This window comes from Pieris rapae, chromosome 22 (genome assembly GCF_905147795.1).
Source record: "Pieris rapae chromosome 22, ilPieRapa1.1, whole genome shotgun sequence".
In the NCBI taxonomy this organism is placed as follows: domain Eukaryota; kingdom Metazoa; phylum Arthropoda; class Insecta; order Lepidoptera; family Pieridae; genus Pieris; species Pieris rapae.
The window spans coordinates 7053418-7077366 of NC_059530.1; the positions used below are offsets into that span (position 1 = coordinate 7053418).

Sequence of the window (23949 nt, forward strand, 5' to 3'; positions counted from 1 at the left end):
AGCTTGCTTGGTGAATGCCGGCCGTTAGACCAAAGAAAGATGGCGTGTTCAAGCACTTAAGACTGATCATATATTTGTCTATTTAGAAAAAATATTTAAAAAAAAATAGAAAAAGAAATTTATGGACCAGGAGTTTGCAACCTCACTAACTTTTATTCCCCAAACACATTTATATAAAGACAAAAGTATATTTATTTTATATACCTAAATAGCTAACAAATTACAAATGAAGAAATGTTTAATCCGTACTAACAGCTTAATTATCACTTTGTATCTTTTATCTCTATAAATAACAGCACGAAAATACCTGCAACAGGAAAGAATGGACAGGAGAAGAACCCCAAGCATCAACTCTAGCTCTGTGAAGAGCTCGAACCAGCACCACGACGCGGGAGTTTGAGCCACCCGTAGAGCGGACCACATTATTCTGTTATGTTTAATCAATTACTTATTAGTTATAGTCATTTAAATGTTTTAATACCAAGTTTTATAGAAATTACTACCAAAAAACACATTTTTTCAGTCCGTCCATTATGAGAGTACATCGTTAGAGTTTAGTCGTTGTAGCTATATAGTCCCAAGACATATCAATATTATAAGCAGAAACTGAACAGAGGGTAGTAGGTGGTTTCGATCCCCACCCGCTTACTATAAAATAAAGGCCTCAGTGTGCCACGCTAGTTTCCGGCTGAGCTAAGCTCGCCAAACAGCCCGTGCTGAGCTGTAAAGGCCCTTAAGGCCAACAGCGAGATTCCTTTCCAAAAAAAAAAAAAAAAAAAAAAAAAAAAAAAAAAAAAAAAAAAAAAAAAGCCACGCTAGCATTTGCTGCCCGGACGTTGACTAGAAAGGTGGTTGGTTTCAAAGCCGCGTACTGTGAGATCGTTCCATGTCATTGTTTTAAGATAATTTTAGTGTGATTTTGAGAATACCGTGTTTTCTTAGTTTTATGAGTAAATCACTTCATAGGTTATTTCGAATTGTTTTTTTTTATTTAATTATCACTTCTGGTTGCTAAAAATATATATAAATCACCTTTATAACCGGTTGAACAAAATATAAATTTTTAAAACAATTATTCCTTTTAAAAAGTTTTCAGAACTCGCGTTTAATTTATTTTAATAATTATTTCTACTTGAAACTAAATGTTAGGTTTATATAAATTTAAATTACTACGTTTTTGAGTTTGTAGTAGCGACTGTGCTAGACGAAAAACGACGCAACAATGAACAAGAACTCTGGCGGCTTGCTGCGTGCTAAAAAGTTAGTTCCAGTTTCTAACGTTGAGCGCTGGCGGCGGTGTCAAGTGAAGTGGGTCGGATACTAGCGAATTGGGAAGAAACGGATGAAATGTACTCTCAAAAACAGACTAATACTCGTTAAGGAAGAAAGCTAAATATAAATAGTAACTATGATATTTTTATTAAATGTATTATTTACGACATTTAAATTTTTGCCTAAACACACACTGTTCTTTTTACCGACTTTATCGACACCTTAAAAACTCGAAAAAGTATTTCAATTCGCCAATTCCTATCATTTCTCTTTTTCCTTAAAAAAATTAAATTACTTTGAATTTAAATCTCCTTTATAAAAAGTTGTTTTATAAATGTAATTTATTCATTAATAATTAAAATGACTTACTCGTTTTAGTTCAGCGATGATATCGGCCGGTTCCAATAACGGAGAACAGTCGATTGGGACAATCGTCGCATTTGTTTCTCTTAGGACGTATTCCGCTAAAGCGCTGCAAATTTCAGAGAAAATGATTCACTATGAATTTTCTAGTAAAATAACTTTACCCAAGGTAAGTCTTGGTTATTAAAAAAAATATTTGTTATAAATGTATCTTTGAAACCTAATTTTTAAAACGAAATGTATTGTTAAGTTGTTATCAAAGTAAACTCACTACTTAGCGCACGCCTCATATCCCATTATAACGGCGTGGGATCGTGCGTTGACAACTGCGCGTAATGTCTGCGCAGGCGCATCCAATCGCGGTGACATTATCAAAACGTCAGACACGCGCTCGCACAGGTGCGCAGTGGTTTGAGGAGGCGGACCTAAAATGTCCGACATCTGAAAGGAGTAAGATATCAACCACACTAAGAACAAATCGCCTCTAACAAATAACAAAGATGTGGTTCTGACATGAAAAAATACTATCAATCATTGAATCATAATTTATCAACTTAAGACCTATATTCAAAAAGCAACTCAATTTACAATGTCGAGTAAAATACTTTCAAATACGTCAAAATCTTAATTCTAAACTGGCTAGAAACCAGCCCTGGAAAATAGTTTTTTCCTACCTTGAACAAGGAAAGAAATTATCACATACAAAAAAACATGAAATAAACTTAACTAATAATATCTTTTAAACAAAACATAACCACTAGTTATCCCTCATGTGCATGTGCAGTGGCGGTCTGGATTCAGGGTACGAGTAACATTCGCATGAGCGGCAAAGGCAAACATTGTGAAGTACCCGGGTGTGTCAGCCACAGGAGGCTTTTCACCTACTTGCCTGTTAGATTGACAAATGATAAAGAAGCAAACACATAATTCTGAGGCCTAGACCTCAAAGGTTCGCAACTTCGCTACAAAAGTTTCGCATCACTTAAGCTTATTTTTCAGCTTGTTATTAAATATTATCATGAAAAGCCATACGGAATTCGGAACAAGATGCAATGCCTAGTGTAAATAAATATGACAATCATGTCCTAACTAACCTCTTCATGAAACACATGAACAGCATTCTCCTTCAGCAGACCAATGACACTTTGCTGTAGAGATAAATATAAGATTTCTTCCATTGAAAGATGTCTATTGTCCGCTTCTTGAACTATGTATTCGAGTTGAGTTAAAATTTGTTGAACCTGTTTACATAATTTCATTATATTAATTAGGTATAACCGTACAAAGGACAAATCTTTTTGGGTTATTTATTGGCTAAAAATTCTGTATGAACGCCATCTTTTGATAATAGTCAGAAATAAAGAAAAACACTTTTTTAACGGATTATAGATATGTATTATTATATTTAAACTTATAATTATTTGTACATAATTTTAAATTTAAACCGACGTTTCGCGTGCTTTACAGCGTGCGTGGTCACGGTGACTGAAGACAAAGGTGTTAAATGTCAAAAAGTATTACAGCTGCAGAAAATGTTGTGTTATCTGTATTAATTTCCCCGGAGTTGGTATCCGTTAAAAAAGTGTTTTTCTTTAAATGTGTAAAAGTTATGTAAATAAAAGACAATACTATAGTCAGAAATATTTATTAACTTATCATTAAAAATAACCAATTAAAAAAAACTGTATTATATTACACTGTATTTAAATCTTTATTGTGCAGTAAATATAACTAATTAAAATATAAAAATTTCAAGAGTTTTGAATGGTCTATTATCAGCCATATTTTTTATTGATACAATTATCTTACCATTGAGATACTGTAAAATTTGAGAGTACTCGACTTGTGACTGTCAAACCATTTCAAACATCTCAGCACGACACTCTGTATCAATGCTATGGCACCTTTTAAAATTTCATCATTTTCAGCTTTTCTTATCCAATTTTGAAGAACTTCCTGTACACAGCATTCTTCCTCGCTAACAATGAACAATGAATTTTATTATCCACTTGATACAACAAACTTTAACTGTAGATGGCGTTGTGTTCAATTAAGCGTTTTTATTAAAACTTATAGTACATATAAACAAATATTGTTTAAACAGATTTCTCTTATCACTTTCTTAGGTTTTTTTGTTATGATTTATAATTTAAGTTATTTTTTGTAGTAATATTTATCTTTGGTAACTTAATTTGGTTAATTTTATAACTTGTTTCTTTTTTTTTGTTAAGTGAAGAATGTACTTACCATTGTTTAACAAAATAATAAGTAAATGAACTTACCTCAATAAAATGATCCCCATCCGTGAAATGGTGGCCGGCGATGCGTGTTCCAAGCTGTGAGTCTCAAAGATAAAGTTGACATTTTGTCCAAACTGAACTCTCCAACCGGAAGGCAGAGTCAACAACCTGTTGTCATCCAGCACTGAGTTGAGGGCCTCTATCCATTCTGGGTCAATATCGCCATCGCAAACCACCCACGAATATACATCTACAATATTTGTGGTTTAGAGTTATCTATAAAATTTACAAAGTTTAGAAATGGTGCTACTTCTAGTAAAAGATTGAAATAGAAATAGACAGGACACATTATGAGAGAAGATAAACATGGACGAAACATGCGTAAAGCCCGAAACAGAGAAGAGTGGTCTTTGGAGGAGACTTATGACTAAGGGCAAGGTGTATAATAAAATCTTGTAAAGGCTTGTCGATTAATTATTAGTATTTATTTTTTATTTTTAGTGTTACCTTTTTTTAGTATTTCTCACTTTAATTTGTCTTATATGTATATACAACAAAAAAGGCTTTTATTACTATTATATATCCAGTGTTTAAATTTCAATGTCCAAATTTTTCTGCCTATATATAGTAGATAGCACTGACCTGGAGGCTGCTGCGAGACTTGCAAGGCAATAGTGGAAATGACTCCATCAGTCCACTGCCGAGTGTCGTGATCGACGTGCCCCAACAGACTCTGGCGATGAACCGCCTTTGGGTATATCAGGTGCTCCATTACCGTCCGACCGCTGGATATTAGCGCCTGGAAATTTATTGTAAATTTAATATCTCAATAGTTATAAATATGGAGACATTAAACATTACATTACACATTTGAAACGAGCCGAAAAACAAAATATATTTTTTATTGTTTTTGAAATCATTTTTTTTTTCTTTAAGTATTGTTATTGTGTATGGTTATGTGTGTTTGCTTTGTTTGTAATACATGTTATGTCTGTCCGTCTGTAAAAATACTTTTTTTGAGCTTTCTCGCTGATTAAAATTTACATCAAAGTTTTCCAATGTATGTATTTACTTACATTTTTCAATAATTTTCTAATAGAAGTCTTCCCAGAGCCAGGCGGACCAACTATCACCACACCCATTCGTTGTTGCAGCTGTTCATACAGTTCCATACATTTCTCAGCCTGAAAGTTAAATTATACATTTTTAAAGTATTTTTTAATTGTCACAGTAACTTTTTTTTATAAGAAAATACTAAGCAGGTTAAACTTTAGAGTTATTATTGTCTTTGTATCAATATTTAAACATGATATATTGATAATTTTACATATTTTGTTCCGGTATTTTGTGTGTATTTAATGTATTCGTATAATGAAATCGATTGTGTATTATTTACTTTTTGCCTGGAGTTGTCATATTTTTAGGGTCTTTATTTTGGAATTAATAGATTATTTTATCATAAAACAAAATTTTAATACATGACGTGAGAAAATGGTTAAATTTAGTAAAGCAAAGTTACACTTATTTTATATATAACTAAAAACATTTCCATAGATTATAAAAATAGCCAAATGTTACCTGCAACTGATTATATACAATATGCAGCGGTTCAAACGCAGATTGGACAGATACAGAAAAAGCATTCTCATCCAGCTTCTCTTCAGGCACATCAGCAAACACCAACGATAGAATATTTTCAAATCTAAATAATGTTAAAGGGTTTTAGAAACACTGAAATATATTTAAAAATGTTTCAGCATTTGTTTTAAATACTAGTATAACGTTAGTTATTTCTACGTATCGTTGTATTAAAGCTACAACGACTACCTTTCGGCATCCGGCTTCGTCAATTTGGAGAGATTGTTGAGTTTGAACACTCTCCGCAAGATGGCGCGTTGTGCCAGTTCCTCTCGTACTCCTTGGGTCTGTAAGGCCAGCCCGCAGCTGCCCACCGCCGCCTTCAGGGCACGAAGGCCCCAGTCGTAGTGGCGCTGGCTGCTCAGCAGGTTACTGGTGGAAGCCATTTCCTTTTATTTATGCTGTTTGATGTTTGACTGATATTTTTAGCCTTTATTTAAATCCTATTCTCGTAACGTCACATAAATTATGACACACAGATATATACATTAGAGGACTAGGAATAAATAAATAAATTATAACAAAGTTAAAAGATCCACATATGTATAAACTAAAGAACCAAGTGCTCTGACTTATTACACAGTACACACAGTATTAGATACTAATTAGAATTTTTAGATAGAAGTAATTAAAAAATATAAACCAAGTTCAGATAAATGTCAATTAGATTTCAACAAATCTCTAAACAAAAACTACTAAACCGATTTTATTAAAACTAGAATATGCGTATGACATAAGACACACGTGCACAAGCTTTATAACATGATAATTCTTTTCTTGAAGTCGGTTAATTATGAGTTCAAATTGATCTTACACCTAACACTAATAACCTTCACAGTATAGGACTCTACCTGGATAGAGTAAAAACGGACGTCAAATCGGCCGCAAGCCTGGCCGAGTGCGAAGCCCCATGCGCGGCCAAGAGGTGTGAGGCAAGAGGACCAGGAGTGGGAGTAGTTAGGGCGACGGGCCGAAGCACGCGCTGAAGAGCGGATGGCAACTCGCGTCGACCCCCGTATCCACGACCCACTGGGTTCAGGGTCACCGCTATGCCGCACCAGGGGGACACGAAGACCTGTAATGTGACAAAACATTATCTCCGATGACGTTATAGAGAGCAAATAAAATGGTAATACATACTAACATAGATACAAACTAATACATATAACGTAAATATTATATATTTAAACTGTTTTTTATATATAATTTGTTAATCTGTGTAATCTGTTTTGGCTTTGTGTATTGTTTTAGTATAATAATATGTATTAAGTAAGCTGTTAGATTACTTATAATTAAATAAATAAAATAAACCTAAATCCATACAAATTAAAAACAAAGTAACAGACTATTAAACAACACAATAATAATGAGAAACAGTCACAGTCTATACTATACATTTTATATATAATTGAACGTGTGGTACAAGTTTAGTTCTAAATTTTGTAAATAAAAAAATATTCCCACTTTTAACATGGCCGGCCATATTTCACTCAAATATATTTACCAGTTTTGCAAATTAATAAATGGTTTAAATTCTGTTAAACACAGTAGATTGGTTTCGTGATAAAGAAACCGCTTTATATATATATACATAACGCGATTCAATGACCCCATATAACGCGTTATATATCTACAAATGATTCACGTTTAACTTTTCTTGTTAAATGTGCCTACAAATATCATAGTACTGAAATATAAAATGTGAAATCCCCGCGTTATATGAGGTGTGTATAACCTGTATTATACAAGGGACTGAAATCGTGTTATATAAACAAACGTTACAAGGGTGTTGTATTTACAAAAAACTTAAGTCAAAATGAACTAACTTGTTTTCCATTCAAAATTGCCTCTTTATCCTTGTCTAACATCGCAGCGAGTATGGAAGTGAACTGATGCGAGACGGAGGCTAATGTTGGCGACGAGAGTCTGTTGAATTCGTCAAAGCAGCCCCAAGCCCCGCTCATAGCCAAGCCTGTTAATAACCGTCCCATACACTCGCCGTCCATTGCCTGCAAATTAACTACTGTTATATTACAGTTCTATTACATATACATGACCATTTTAAATATATACCTAGACAGTGGCCTACCCACTCTCTTTTCCTCGTTCCGAAAAGACGATGAATGAAAAAGACGATGGGCTGACTTAATAGAAATAGCTGGAAAAGACTGGCAAGTTTTAGTTTTTAGTTTGAGTTCGGCCATGCGCCCTTGCATGCATGTTAATAAATAAATAAAATAAATTGTATGAGCCTCCTGCCCGTTCTATAAAAAAAATTATATATATTACATTATTTACAACGGAAATGAGCTGGATTAAAATGTCATTATTAAATATAGCATTTGCGTTTTATACGATTTACATTGAAAACGGATACAAAAGAGTAATTTAAATGAAAGTAAGCACAAATATTTTGTCCTAAACACCTTCTAGGACGGTTCCCATCGAAATCAATATAAGAAAATTCACAAGGCCCGTTTAATATGAAAAACATGTACTTTACCTCATCGCAGTTAAAAATCAAGACCAATCGCCCGACTAATCCTCCCAAAGCTTTCACAGACTCCGTTTTTCCCGTTCCGGCTGGACCGAAAGGATTTCCGACAAAGCCAAAATGTAACGACTGGAAAATTACATTTATATAAATGAAATTTTAAACGACAGCATCGGTAATAATCAAAGCAAAGAAATAATGGTCACAGCTTAGGACATATCTTTCAAAAATTTGCTAACAATAATAGAAAAAGTAGGTACCAATTCCCAATGCTAATTACTAAAGTTATAAATAGAAACTAGCGGATCTGACACACGTTGTTTTGAACATACGTCTTACATACAAAAAAAATAAATCATTCTCGACTCCGCTTGTACACACATTTTTTAAAAATCTTTTATCCGTTTAGGAGTTTCATAACGAACACATGCACAGACTGAACTCCTCCTAAACGACTGGACCGATTTAGACGAAATTTTTTGTGTGTGTTCAAGGGGATCTGGGAATGGTTTAGATTCACAATTTTGTCCGCTGGACAATGTTTTTTTAATTAATTTGCAATTTATTAGTTGTTGTTGATTTTGGAATGTTTTACATTGGATCCGACAGACGGCGCTACCATCGCAGTGTCAAATTTTAAATAATATTCGAATTTTAATTTTAGTCTGTCCCGAAATTAAAAAAAAGTTTTGTTATCATTGTGTTATATCGTGTGTGACCATGTGCTGGATCGTTAGATATTGTCATAACATTTGAATAATAATTTTCATCAAAATGGCTTATTAAAAATTGAAATTTTGAAATTAAAGACGTGTAGACAGGACAACGTCTGTCGGATCCGCTAGTATATATATAGATTTATATACCAGCTGTTTATTTCCTATATAGATCAATAACCTAGAGACCGACTGCAGCGCCATCTTCCCTCCCTTCAGCGCTGATTCGTGCCAAACGGATACAACAACAGTCGTATTATTTATTATATATAATATAATGTTATCAACATTAAATTAGGAACATTTTGTGTTCGGCATTGTCAGAACAAAGTTTATCCATAGAAGAAAATGTTAAAAAAGTTGATTTTTTAAAGTAAGGGTCGCAGCCAGTTAAAAATATTACCTGAGTCAATATAAGAAAACATTCCTCAGCCAACTCGGTTCGTACGAATTGGCCAGTTTGAATTCCCAAATACTCATACGAGTACGGAATTTCAGCTAAACCCATCCTCGCTACAACTTCATCTTTTACTAAATAAAATCTGTAAACAGAATGTTCAATTTATTTATTTACTGAGTTTACGACATCATACATAATTCTGCTTCAAATTTTACATTTACTGCCAGTTCTTAAATCAAGGGCGTAGAACGGAAAAGAAGAACTGGCAATAAACTCTCCGCCACTCTTTTTAATCGCCAAGATTTTTTGTTATACACAACGTTTGTAAGTATCTGATCACTTGGAAAATCTACTGAATATTTTACAAAATCTTACATCTAAAATGTATAACAAGAATGGTAAACATAAGTTTTACAAAATATTAAATTATAAAAAACATACATATATAAGATAATCACATAATTAACCGTCCACTCCCTAACGTTACGAATCGATTTCTTCCTTCTACCAAAACGCCGTTTACCCTCCTTCAATTAATTTTAGTACGCAACTTTCCGTTGTTTAAGGTTTAACACAATTGTTATAACTAAATAATAAACACAAGTCTCACCGCAACTGTTTCTGCCACACCCAATCACTAGTCGACGCGACATTATTTTCAATAAGAGCATCAACAACCTCCTTATAATACGCGCATTGGAGTATAAGCGCTTGCTTCTTAAATTTCTCAGCCTCGTCCTCAAAATCGCTTGTATAACTATCATTCTCCTTATCGAGATTTTCCTTTAGAGTCCGTAGTTCTTTACTTGTGATCGCCTTTTCAGCTTGTTCGGTGAATCTAATATTTTGCGCTAAGCACATTATCTGCGTCGGTAGCGAAAATAGATCGAGGCTCGAGTTCCCACTTACACAATTCAACGTTAGACTTTTCAACGACGATCTTATTTCATTCTCGAGGTTTTTAAGCCAAATCTAAAATACAAACAAAAACATATGTATAGTAATGTATATGATTAATTTTCTTTTCAAATGTTCAGGAGGCATACGGGCAGGAGTCTCCCCTGATGTTAAGTGATACTTTGCCAGAAGCAACGCAAGCGCGCTGCCGGCTTTTTAAGAATTGGTCTACTTTTGAAGAACCCTATACTGGTTTATTTTATAATAGCTTTGCAAAACTCACCACTTATATATTGATACATAACAATAAAATACAATGTTTAATGCAACAGGCAAAACATACTCGAAGAGATATATATTTTATAAAAACTTAACGAAAATCAACTAACGATATCCAGACCTAGCTGGTTTATTAAAACTATAAGTGTGTTATTTATTTCGTAGTGTAGTAATATATATAAAAAGGTTCTAACGTTTACGAATGAAAGAAAAACACTAAAAATATTAAATACATTTTAATTTACTAATGATCATTTTCAGCATTTATTATTAGATATTAACATAAATACTTTACTATTTATGTTATGTATATAATGTAAATATCTAAATGTGATGCAATATTTTCTTTTTATTTTACGTCATCGTCACTATATTATATTAAGAAAACTAGCAAATCAAATCAAATCAAAATTCATTTATTCAATTAAGATGCGACTTAAGGCATGCTTATGAATGTCAAAAATGTTTACAAAATTCGCAAAAGAGAAAAACTACGCCATCCGTTCGCAAAACTACCAGGAGGCCTTGTTCTGTAGCTACATCGAGCTTGCATGCAAGAACGGTTTCGCTGTTGCTACTTCAAGTTACAATGTATGGGCGCTAATTCCATCTCAAGTAGTATTCTTAGAAGCCCTCAACAATCTTTGATTACTGTGCACTACATTTAAAGGAATCAGATAAAGTATCGAAGGATAACCGTCATATGTTTTGGGGTAGGTGCTACATTACGTCAGTAATCTTTTGATTGCAGACGCACAGAATCGACTCGAATGTGTTTGAAGTCCTTTTCCGTAGTGTCGAAAGAACAGTCTATTGAAATGCCATATTAACGGTTTGGTTTTTTTGTAATATTCACCTCAACAGCGCAATCAATATCGACTGGCCGATCCAGTTTAAATGTTTCGTCGTGATGGCTGCAGAGAGTAGTTATCGATACTCCATCAGGCCCCAATACCACTCCAGTGATCCCAGGGAATAGCTTCTTCAAGTGAGTTTGGAGCACGGCCTCCCTGCCTTCAGCGCCTGATCGAGCCTGTCCGAGCAACTCTAGCAAATCGTCGTCACTTAGGAAATATAGGCGAGGGAATATTGTACGTTTCTCCTGAAATAGGGTAATTAATTCAAAAACAATAGAAGGATCATCTAGTGGCACAAAAATAAAATATCGATTATAGAAAACATACTATTTTTTAATGCCGGCTGTACACACCCGGCGAGAGGCTTTCACCGAGAGTCTCGAGAGAAGAACGCAGCCTGTACACACACGTTACGTTAATTGTATTTAAAATACCATTAATAATGGAAGTTTGCCTTTGTGCAATAGTTATTATAATTTTCTTCACGTTTATCATTAAAAAAAATACGAAACCATGGCGAAGAAAATGGTGGATAGTTACTATGCATCGCAGCATAAATAGGTAATTAGGTTCATAAAGTTTTATTATTATAGTCCTGATTGAACGAGTGTGTACAAGTCGCTCTCGTTTTACTCCCGTAACCCTTGTGTCTCGACGAGTGTGTACAGCCGGCATAACAAATAGACTTCCGCGACGCGTAACACGCGTGAGTTAATGAATGCGTTAGGTATTTTAGATCTCAGTAGCATCTCCCACAGGTGTGGTGTGTTCAGACGCCAATACTTTAACCGTTTGACCGACGACAACATCCCTATTCCTTTTTAGATACAGCCTAAGATCATTTATTCTTTTAAATATTCATACTCACATCAATATATTGATTCAGGGCTGACTGACAAGCATTGAGTTGTTCAGATATAGAGTCCAACATGGGCTGAAGTCTCGAAGACTGAATTAACGCAGAAAGCCTGGGGTCAGTTTCAACAATCCGCGCAACGTGTTTAAAACCTTGATCCACTTTGCGAAACTTAACTCCCAAATCGCCTTCGTCGTACAGTAATATTGGCTCTAGGTAGAGCCATCTGCAATTAAAAACATTTACAAGATTTCTCATAAATACCATGAAACTCAGAGTCTTTAATTAAGCCATTTTTTTATAGAACAGTGGGCAAACGGGCAGGAGGCTCACCTTGCTGTAGGGCTTGCGAGTGCGTTGCTGGCCTTTTAAGAATTTGTACGCTCTTTTCTTGAAAGAACCTAAGTCGAATTGGTTAGGAAATACTTCAGTGGGCAGCTGGTTCCACAAAATGGTGGTGCGCGGCAAAAACTACGTAAACATTTATAAATTCAGGTACATATTCTAATTTGTATCACGATTTAGTCCTGAGGACTGTCAAATATGTCGAACGCTTTATTTACATAAACAAATTGGAACACAATTCGTGAAACTCGATTTTTAAACTAAGTTGAGAGACCTTATTAATTATATGCGACTTAACGTCGCTGTATTTACGTGGAAGAAAAACTGAATTTTAACTTATGTATATAGGTACAAACAAAACGAGAGGTTATCAGTTCATATATAAGTATACTCTAACATAGTATCATTTTTGTTCACGTAGACCATTGGACTGTTTCATTAATTTTATGTTGTATTAAACAAAAGTCAGGAACACAATGTGCTAAACAAATGATATATTTGTAATTAATGATATAGTGCTAACTATGTTTTTGTTATAGAAAATTTGTTGTAGAATGGTTAAATAAATTTTACTGCTAGTAAGACATTTATTAAGTAAAGCGGAAAGAATATGATTACCAAAAATTACATCGACAATAAAAAACTACATAATATAAAATACATCTTAAATATCTACTCAAAAATGTGTAACTCAAAAGAAATATCTTTAATATAGATAATTCATAGAACATATTATTTAACTAAGAGAAGTTCTTCAGAGTGTAATGTGAAAAAAAAAATAAAACAATAATTTCATAGAAAATGTTATATTAACAAAGATCCATCTATCTACATTTAAGTATTTGTGCCTTACTTTAAACATAAGTTCATGCCTACTAAATCTTATACAAAACACCAATCGAGGCATACGTACTTATTGCTATACACACAATATTATTACGAGCGTAGATTACACTATATGGAACATATACTTATAATATAAAATATTGATTAAAATATAGTTTCAAGCTTCATAAAGGCAAAAATACTTAAGCTAAATTATTATAAGAATTGCATGTTTGATTAATTACACACCAATATGCTAACTAAAATTACTCTTTGGACTGATAAATTGTTACAATTGCTTATTATTTTCGATTCAATTCATAATATTTACAGAACATACTGCATAGCCAGAAACTATAATGTAAAATAACTTAAGTTCTACTAAAAATGCATTGGTAATATACATTTAAATGGCACTGAGTAAAAACTTGTTGAAAACATCTTATGTTGTGCAAGATCTATAGTTGTCTGAGCGTTTTGTTATTTCCGATAGGTAATAATTCATTTGCGAGTTCAATTCGCCTATTTCTTTTTCCAAGGTATTAAGTTGTTCGTTATGGTCATTATAAAGCTCTTCCATGTTGGCAAGAAGTTTTAACTGCGTTTGTGTGTCACTTGCAAGTTTCGTAGCCCTATTGAGCAATAGCTGTGCCCTTTCTCTTGAATTCGATGTTTGGTTTGCTCTTTCAGCGAGTGATGAATTCGTAGTTTTAAAGTCTTGTCGCAGTTGCCTTGCTTTTTGTTCGGCCGCTTCAGCTCTATTAACAACATCATTCGCTTCTTGCTTCACCTGATCAGCGTCGCTTTCTATTTTAAGAATATTTTTCTGTAAATCTGATAGACGAGTGCGCAAGCCTTCTACTTCATCCATGGTCTCATTTGCTTTCTTTTGAGCTTGTTCTGTTTCAATTGCAATCGGTAAGAGATCTCCTTTTGCCGCTTCGATATCGTTATTTGCTTTATCAATAGCATTTTCTGCAGCGTTTTGGGCAGCTTGGGCCTCATTTAATGCTTCTAAAACTTTATTTGCCATTTCTAAGGTAAGATTTGCTTCTTTATTTACGATCGTTGCATTTTGTTTTAGCGCATTAGCTCTGTCAAGATCGGGCTTGGTTTCCGATATAATGTTTTCAATGTTTGTTAGTTGGGATACGGTAGAATTGATTCTTTGAGATAACTCAGTAATTTCTTTAGGTTCAATTCTGATCGATAAATTAAGTATATCATTGGCCAAAGTCCTTACGTCTGCGGGAGTATTGGAGTTGTTCGATAAAAATTCTCTGAGTTCCAAAGTTAAGTCCACGCTATCATTGATAACCTTTTCAGCGGATAATTTAAAATCACCGGATCTATTGAGTAAGTCTCCTGCTCTAGATTTTACCAAGACAGTATCTTGCTTAACTTGAGTTACCGATCGAAACAAGTCTTCAGCGGAAAGTTCATGTTCCTTAATTCTATGTTCTGTTTTATTTGCAAAATCTAAAGCTTGCTCTGCTTTGGTTATTGCACCTTGATCACAAGATATTCCACCACATTTTCCACAACCAGCGCCACCACAAATATCGCAGGTGTCACTTTCTTGTCCACACATTTTTTCGTTTAATTTAGGGAAGCCTTCGTCAAACTGCGACAAAATGTCTTGCAATTCGTCAAGCTTCTTTTCATTTTCATTTTGCGTGTTATTAAAATTGTTATATTGCATTTCTATAAGTCTATCAGTATTTTTAATTTGTCTGTCAGCGTTTGCAATAATAGTCTGTACACTTTCTGCATCGTCACTTGCTTTGATAGCCCTTTGTTTTGCTTCACGCGTCAGGTTAAGTGCACCCTCAAGGTTAGCCTCTTGTAATTTTGTTGCATTATTGCCTAGCTCTAATGTTTTACTCTTAAGTTTTTCAATACTAGATCTTAAACCGTCTAAAGTGACATTTCCTAAGTTTATCTTTGATGTTATAGCTGTAAGATTATCATTGCTTTCTTTAATTTTGCTATCTGCTTCGTTAAGATGTTCTTGTAGACTCGATATATTAGAAATAAGCTCTTTAACGGTAGTTTGTCCTAGTCTAGCACTCTGGAGAGAATTTTCGACATCTGTTAAGGTTTTGGTCATTTCTTCAAAGTCTCTGGTATATGCTCCTGTAGCTCCAATTACTTTAATTTTACTGGCATTGCCAATAGCATATTCCGTCTGAATGCGTAATTTTCCAATTATTTGGTCCCAATTATCAAAACATTCACCACAGGCATAGCATTCAGGAGCTTCACCAAGGTAACCTCTAGCACACAAGTCACATTTATATCCTCCTATTCCAGGTTTGCAAATACAGGATCCATTTTCTCTCATACACTGCTGAGATACAGAACCATCAAGGTCGCATTCACATTCATAACATTCTATGTTAGGATCTCCCCAGTGATTTTCTTGACATTGATCACATTGCCTACCACCGTGACCTGGCTTGCAATCACATTTTCCTATAAAAGGATTACATTGAGGTGACAAAGATCCTATAGGATCACATTCGCATGGATCACATCCTTTTCCTAGTGCGATTCGCCAATGATTTTCAGTACACTGATCACAATTAATGCCCATTACATTATTGAAACAAGGGCATTGCCCAGTCACACGGTCACAACTGCCACGGGTGAAATTTGTTCCTAATACGTTACAATTACATATATCACAAGCTTGTTCTAAAGCGTCGCCATAATAACCGTCTTTACACAACTCACAGTGATCTCCGGCAGTATTATGCAAGCATTGTAGACATTTTCCGGTGTAAGGATCACAATTTCCTGGTTTTGTTATATCAATGTTACCGTTGCAATCGCATTTTTCACATGTTCCTTTAATGGGATCACCGAAATAATTGTCAGCACAGACATCACAGAGTAATCCTGCATAGCCTTCTTTACAATCACAAACAACATCTTTAGTTTCAGCATCCAACTCACACCTATCTGCATGACTGCTCTTGTTTGGATCACCTTTAACTCCAGGACATGGACAAAGGCGACACGGTATATCAATGCCTAAACGAGGGTCACCATAAAATCCTTCTATACACCTTTCACAACGATGGCCTTCACTATAATCTCGACATTCTTTACAAGCCCCTGTTTTATCATCACATTCAATGGCATGCCCATTACAATCACACTGCTGACAATTCGGGAAATTGAAAAAGCCTGGTTGACATAAGTCGCATGCCCGCCCGTAGGTATTTGGTCTGCATTTACATTGTCCACTAGTAGCATCACAAAAGTTATCTAAAGATCCAATACTATTACAATCGCAACGTTTACAACCAAACTTGCTAAAACCGTAAGTGCCTGGAGCACACCTATCACACCGTGCACCTACAATATTTTCAACACATTGACAATATCCAGTGTAACGATCGCATTGATGACTTTTCGAACCTGAAGGGTCACACTGACAGGATTCTGATCCATTCCTTATATAAAATCCGATACTAGCATGATAATTCTTACAAACTTCTGGTACGTTATCTCTATTTAAATCATAATAATATTTATCTCCACAATTATAGCGCTCAAATTCTTCTTTTGCGTCGCTGTTATTTGCTAAAAATGGCAAATCATCGACTGATGGGATGAGAACAATAGAATCTATCAACACCGATGCTCTGCTGCTTGAAGTCCGGCCATCTTGTCTTCCTAAGTATATGCGAACTTCGGTTTCTTTGTCTTTCTCGAGACACACCGCTGGTTCAACTAGAACACTACGTTGATTTGCTGGCAACACTGTAGGTATAGTATCATCTTCAGGGCGAATACTGGCACACGGTGAATCTGAATCAGGGGTGGGTCGCTTAACAAGTATAGTAGCTTCTTCCCAAGTTCTTGTAGATTGCGGTTCATATCTTATCAGAACATTGTAATTCATGCTTGTTTTTAGGTTGTTGATTGTGAATACTAATGTACTGCTTTCAGGTATTTTCATGAATCCGGGGCCAGTCCAGGTTTCTTTTCTACCATCGGGGAAGTTTTCTCGAATAACAACATGACATAATTGGCTTTGAATAGCGTTATCATCAATTTGAGAATCACACTGGCTAGACTCTGCTTCGTATACCATTGAATCCAGTGCTCCAACGAAAAAGTTTTGTAATGGCTGATCACAGCGTCTGCCTGTCACATTCGGTCGGCACTTACATTGACCTGTTATCACATCACAATCTCTATCAATGGAGCCTCCGACGTCACAATCACAAGACGAGCATCCATCGTCACTGTCTGACAAACCATAAAATTCGGGAAGACACTGATCACAATTTCTCCCTGTAACATGACGTTTACAAAAGCAATTTCCTGTTGCTGCGTCACATCCTCTTTCATTTATTGTGCCTAATCTGTCGCATGTGCAGGATTCACATCCCTCAGGGTTGTCCGAATTAAAGTTCCAATATCCATCGCTACATCTATCACAACGCGCTCCATCAACATTTGCTTTACACAAACATCTGCCAGCGGTTTTGTTATTAGCCGCGTCGGTTTCGTCATCACATAGAATTTCTTTATCAGTCGTTCCTTCTGGGTCACAATCACACTGTTTACATACGTCTGGACTTTGTATGTCAAGAGACGGATCCTTATAAAACGTTGGTTTACATCGCTCACAGTTGACACCCATTGTATTATGCTGACAATTATCACACACTCCACCACTTATTTTACCAGTCTTATTATAAACTGCGGCGTCAAAATGGCATGAGGTAGCATGGTTATTACATGTACATCTCTTACAAGCGTTCGACGTTTTTCCAACGGCCGGTTGCCACGGTAAATCATTATAGAAATCTTCACAATATTCACAGTTCAAACCACGTGTATTATGTGTGCACTCACAACGTCCATGGACCATATTATTTTTTGCCTCCACACCGGGCATGGGAAGGCAGCGCGAAGCATGCCCATAGCAAGAACAGGACCCTCGGACAGTCATTTCATAAATAGAATAATAATATTTTTCTTGAATTTCAGCTCTATTATCAAGCAAATCGTCGCCGAGTGTGTGCAATTTCGTAAAGTTTATTCTTAAATTTGTCATTCGTAATAAGTTTTGAACCTCTTCTGAATAAGGATTCGTTACGTTTATATTCGGTGGTAACACTCTAAAAATCACTTCACCTTCCGTTGAGGGCGCGACACCAGAATAACGCGATTCACAAACAACTTCAGTTAAGCTCCGTTGCGTATGCTTCGGTACAGAAGGGAAAGCTTCGTCGCAGTTATGCGCAAAGTATCGATAAACTCGCCAAGTCTTGCCAAAGTCAAAAGACCTCTCCACTAACATAGCCTTAGGGCGAAACGTTTTGAAGTTCATTATTAAATGCGTGAGATGGAATTCCGCTTCCATATCTAGTTGTACTGTAACATTCTCCTTTCCATTTTCGGATTGCCACCATGACTTCGTTCGTGTGCCGGGATGAAACTTGTATATAATATTCTGAATTCGATGATTTAGCTGCGGACTGTTCACTGTGTACTCCGTAGAATCGCACCAAAAACATTTTTTTCGCTCTTCCAGATGTGACACAATACAATATCGCTCGCGGCCGTGTACTCCGCAAGTGGACGAGGCGAAGAGTCTCGCCTCCCGACCGATGAGAAGATTTCCAGTCGCCGGATAACAGGAGCTGAGTTCACAAGCCCGGTCTAATAAGCGGGGATCGGCACGTTGTCGATCGCGATCTCTATTGTATACGGCGCCGCTGACAGTGATAAGCGCGGCAAAGATAAATACATCGTATGGAGCCATGGCGCGCACCGGCTCTCCGCGCGCCGCTTATTTCACTGGCCTCAGGCCTGACCGGCATCGCCTGCGCCACTCTGCCCGCATCCCGCCTTCCCCCGCCCACCCGCCGCTCTCTAACTACGGGCCGAGCTTTGTTGCGCCTACAGGGCCGCATTCAACAATTTAATCAATTATTTACAGCTCACGTGACCGTTTGAAAGTTTTTTAGTCTAACATTCTGACATTATATTTGTATTCACTACATAATAAACTATAGTAAAATCTATATTTTTTTAAGATTTAAATATCAGCCAATCCCTATGCGTAAATCAAAATGCATAAAATCACTACATTGTTCTAACGCAACTTTTATACATAAAACATTCATTATTTATTTACTCTTCGTTACATTTATAGAAAAAACAAATAGGTAACATAATACATAATACCCTAGTTAGGAGAAAACTAAACATAAATATGATGAGTAAAGTGCAAAACTAAAAATGTAATCTCACGGAATCATGAATTGCAATGCAATAAAAAGGAAAAAAATCAAGAATTACAAAATTCACGGTTGAGAATCATATTATATGTATTAATAATACATATACAGGATCTATGTAGTTAAGAAATGTTTATGTAGAAGAGCTATATAATTCTAATTCAAACGCTTTTTATATTTCTGCATAAACTATAGCAGGCTGGCTTATAATACTAATATTATTATTAGCTCACCTTAAATTAATGTAATTTGGGTTTCATATAAAGAATACACTTAAAATATAATAAGTATGTCAATAAAGACATTTAATAACTAATACATGTAATAAATTAATGTGTAGAATCCATCCCTGAGCGAGGCGACGACCGCTCCCGCTTTCGTGTTCGCTCGTGCCGTTCTAAGAATCGAGCTCCACTAGGCAACAAAAATACAAGTTTTGGGATGCGCTTTTTGTTATGATGCGGCTTCCATAATTCTAATGGCGAACCGGTGTTCCAAATTACCTCTTAAAAACAGAATGTCATTAAACATTTTTGTGTTTAAAAGATTTATATTGCGGTCTAATTATTGTACGATATTCACTCTTCCGCTCAGTACATCCTGTGTTGATAATTCGCGATCTGACCCAATGTTATTGCGAGTTGGTTAATTAAAATATTTTACGAAAATGCAAACACATGCGAGTGAATTAGTGAGCTATAATCTCATTAACATTTTAATAAATAAATCACTGTTTTGTGGACTGAACTGAAGATTATATTTTGGTAGACGATAGATTCATTAAGCCTTTATATCGTAGACGAGTACTTGGACCATAAGTTTGATATCAATGATAAATAGCACAACTTACTTTTAAGACTAATGTCTTATCAACATTATTGTTGATGTTCTTATTAAATGACTTTTTAAAGATTAAAAAGACATTTGCATGCCCATATTTGTATGGCTGAATGTGCGAATGTTTATAATTGATTGATATAAATACCAGTACCACTTTCTTGTAAATAAATGATTTATTATTATCAATAAGCTAGTTCATTTGCATTATGCTTCCATAGCTACTGTAAGAAAATTATGAGTGCCCACAGCAAATCTCAGGTAACAGTCAACGAACTGATCAAATTGCTCATTACAACTCATTTCACGTTAATGAACAAGCATACGTACACAATTCGTGTAAAGTGGGGCATGGTAATTGCGAAATGACGTCACCAACCGGTCCGAATAATTACTATAATTAATAGTAAACACATTTCTTGAAACTTAAACAATGGAGGCCCCTCTAGCTATAGATAACCATAGTTTCGACAACTTTGCTGATAACCCCTTATCTGCTTCCAAGTTATAAAAAAATAATTTAAACGGATATGAACAACGTAAGATAAGTTTTAAATGTAATTATTAGGGAATTGGTACTATGTTGTGTCAACTGAGACTGTTAGTCACGAATTAATTTTCAAACATCTAATATTATATAAATATATAATATTACATGCTTTAGTGATTGCAGTATTGGCCTAACTAGTGGCTTTAACGTGCAATACTCATCCCTCAGTGAAGAAAAACATTGTGAAATAACCGGTTTGCATTTTTTTATGAAACAGGGGGCAAACTGGCAGGAGGCTCACCTGATGTTAAGTGATAGAGCCGCCCATGGACACTCTCCTGGCTTTTTAAGAACTGTTACGCTCTTTTCTTGAAGGACCCTAAATTTTATAAATAGCATTAGACTAGAAAAGTCGACGGCGTGTGTCAGGCACAAAAGCCTGAATATCTACTTGCCTATTAGATTGAGAAATGAAACAGTTACATAAATCTGAGGCCCAGACCTAAAAAGGTTATAACGCTACTTTTTTTTCGCACATCGCGAGTCCAGCAAATGTTTTGCAACCACTTATATGCTTCAAACAAATCAGCTTTACATATACACTATAAAAATATGTGTTTATACTTAAATTGAAGTATTGCAATTCTTTAACAACAAATGAAATCTGATATACTTAGCAATACATTAAGACTTTCTTGCCCCATCAGCATCTTTTAAATTTATAATTGCGTGTTATTTTAAATACATTATACAGTATTATTTTAGTAATCTATTCAATTTTTAAGATTGTTTAATAAAAAACTTGAGACACTTGTATTTTAACGGTCATAATTTTACATTTATAACGATAAATATATTTATAGTGTTAAGATTATTTTAATTATCAGGCATAAATATAGATATAGGAGACCGGATCATGTTTTTGCTAGCATAGTCAAGTGGCAATCCCAAATGTATACATTAATTGCGCATTTAAAAAATAATTCTGCACGATAACAATTTAAGGTTTATAAATATAAAAACAATATTATTTTAACGCATTAGCATATGATTATATATATGCGAGGCCTGCCAGTATAGTCAAGAGCCCAGACCGAATTTATACAACTGTAACCGTATTGTTTACGGTTCTGCATCTAGGAATATGGCTTACTGGGGTTCCCCTTTGGAATACATACAAAGTAACAACCGTAATTAACCAAGTAAATATCGAATTCCCAAATACATGTGTCATCGACTATGTGAATGAACGCTTTCGTTTTGATAACGATACTTTTAAATAACGGTTATCATGACAAAGTTCACGCGATAAGAACCCGGCACCGACGACCCAGCTTCTTATTTTTTAATTATAAACCCTATTTCCATTTTAATAGAAATCAGAAATTAGCCATTTTAATGCCGAATCCAATCATTTAATCTTTACTCCAGTAAAGTGATTGACTAAATGAAGAGATGTAAGTAATATTTTTTAACATACTCATATATATTATAATTAAACATAATATTGGGAACATCCCATCCCATGACCTTAGTAAGGGTATTTTTTTTAATTGATTTTGTGATTTTTCGTATAAACATACAAATATTTCCTATTTATAATACAAGTATATTTAGTTAATAACAATTAGGTATCAAACGCCTTCTTTTGACCGATTCCAGTTTCATCTCACTGATTCACGAGTCTTGCTTTACGAGTTTTTATGTGGTTTTAGGGCGAGAACCAAACTTATGAATGGCGATTAACTTATGTAAAATACTGGTTTTAAAATTACTTTGGCATATTCACAAGGATTGCATTTGGGAGATATGTATATGGACGTGCAATTTGACTTTCGAGAATGTAAACCAGCCCAAGCTGGCTTACGTTCGAAGGAGACAGTCTTTTATAAATAAAAAATGGACATATTAATTAATTCAGATATATTTTTTTTAAAACGTGTCTTTTTTTTGGCGTATCTAAGTACGTTTTAATCGTGTAAGAAATGTTGATTAAATTCTCATTTAAAAAAGAAACTATTATGACAGATTAATGTAATGTTTAATGTTATAAAATTGTGAATGATAAATCATAGTAATAAAGCCAAATTTATTTTATATTAAAGTTGATGTTATCAAAACACATATTATGACATAACTTTTCGATACTTTGAAGCGAGTGTTGTACGAGGACATACCTAAAAACTAATTTAACGGAAACTAAAATATTCTATCTGTATTTTGTAACTTTCGCAATCGCTATAACATAATTTTATGTACGCCGTTTACAACCCAACGGCAGGACAGCTAAATATAAATACGCAATAGCTTCGTCAGACTTCCTGATACATTTATTTTGTACTGTTTTTACTCAATAATACACAATATATTAACTAAAGTTTGAAACTATATTAGGAGGGCAATGAACAAAATGTTTGCTAAAGAGATCTCTCCTAGTAAGGAAGGAAAAGTACAAAATCTTTAAAAGTCAATATTCTTCATCTTATTTTTATACACAATATAGGCAGTTGAAATGTTATATTGACATACTTCGATAAGTAATTAAGATTATAATAAAAAATAATCAGTTGTTCTCATTTCGACTGGATATGAGAAATTATATCAAGTATTATTTTATAAAAGAAATTATATGTGAACTAATTTAATGACTGATACGCGACCTTTAAGTCGATTGAACTACGAGTTCTATTTTAACCCACTTCAAAACAAATCGTGTTTTGTGAAAAAGAAATGTGTATTATACATACAGTAAAGAAAAACGCATTGCATATCCTGTGAATTAAAATCGCCATCGTATCATTATTAAGATGTCAACAACTTTCAATAGACCTAATTGCATTAAACGATATGACTTTGAACCAAAAAATTACAAGTTCTTAAGATTAATTAGGATTAATTAAGTTACAACAAAATCATTAATTAGTTTTGCACATAATATATTCTGTATGTATGTAACGGCGATATTTCCAAATTACTTTACACTAATATACTATCAATCTTGTTAAGAAGCTACGAAAAATTTATCGGTTGAGATGCTGCATGATACAGGAATCGCCATGAATACAGCAAGTTACACTTTGTCGCATAGAGGGACTTGTCGAGTTATATATAGTCGATCTTTTTGGTTTTATAGACAATTAACGTTAACTCCGCGATGTGCGATAGTTCAACGCC

The 23949-nt window shown here is 34.7% G+C and overlaps 2 protein-coding genes across 2 annotated transcripts in view; both read right to left on the reverse strand.

Moving 5' to 3' along the window:
* The window catches only part of LOC110992836 (cytoplasmic dynein 2 heavy chain 1), a 66676-nt gene that overhangs the window by 23192 nt on the left and 19535 nt on the right, over nt 1–23949 (reverse strand). The window contains exons 27-43 of the mRNA XM_045633298.1: nt 12025–12238; nt 11156–11401; nt 9734–10095; nt 9127–9265; nt 8017–8136; nt 7340–7522; nt 6365–6588; nt 5703–5885; nt 5454–5577; nt 4952–5059; nt 4518–4674; nt 3918–4125; nt 3445–3613; nt 2730–2876; nt 1907–2076; nt 1642–1744; nt 308–427 (exon numbers count right to left, since the gene is read on the reverse strand). Coding sequence (XP_045489254.1) covers nt 308–427; nt 1642–1744; nt 1907–2076; nt 2730–2876; nt 3445–3613; nt 3918–4125; nt 4518–4674; nt 4952–5059; nt 5454–5577; nt 5703–5885; nt 6365–6588; nt 7340–7522; nt 8017–8136; nt 9127–9265; nt 9734–10095; nt 11156–11401; nt 12025–12238 — 2977 coding nt within the window. The remainder of the gene's footprint in view (nt 1–307; nt 428–1641; nt 1745–1906; nt 2077–2729; nt 2877–3444; nt 3614–3917; nt 4126–4517; nt 4675–4951; nt 5060–5453; nt 5578–5702; nt 5886–6364; nt 6589–7339; nt 7523–8016; nt 8137–9126; nt 9266–9733; nt 10096–11155; nt 11402–12024; nt 12239–23949) is intronic.
* LOC110992852 (laminin subunit beta-1) lies at nt 13148–19021 on the reverse strand. The gene has a single exon (XM_022258827.2). The coding sequence runs from the start codon at nt 18968–18970 to the stop codon at nt 13625–13627; it is 5346 nt and encodes a 1781-aa protein (XP_022114519.2). The 5' UTR covers nt 18971–19021; the 3' UTR covers nt 13148–13624.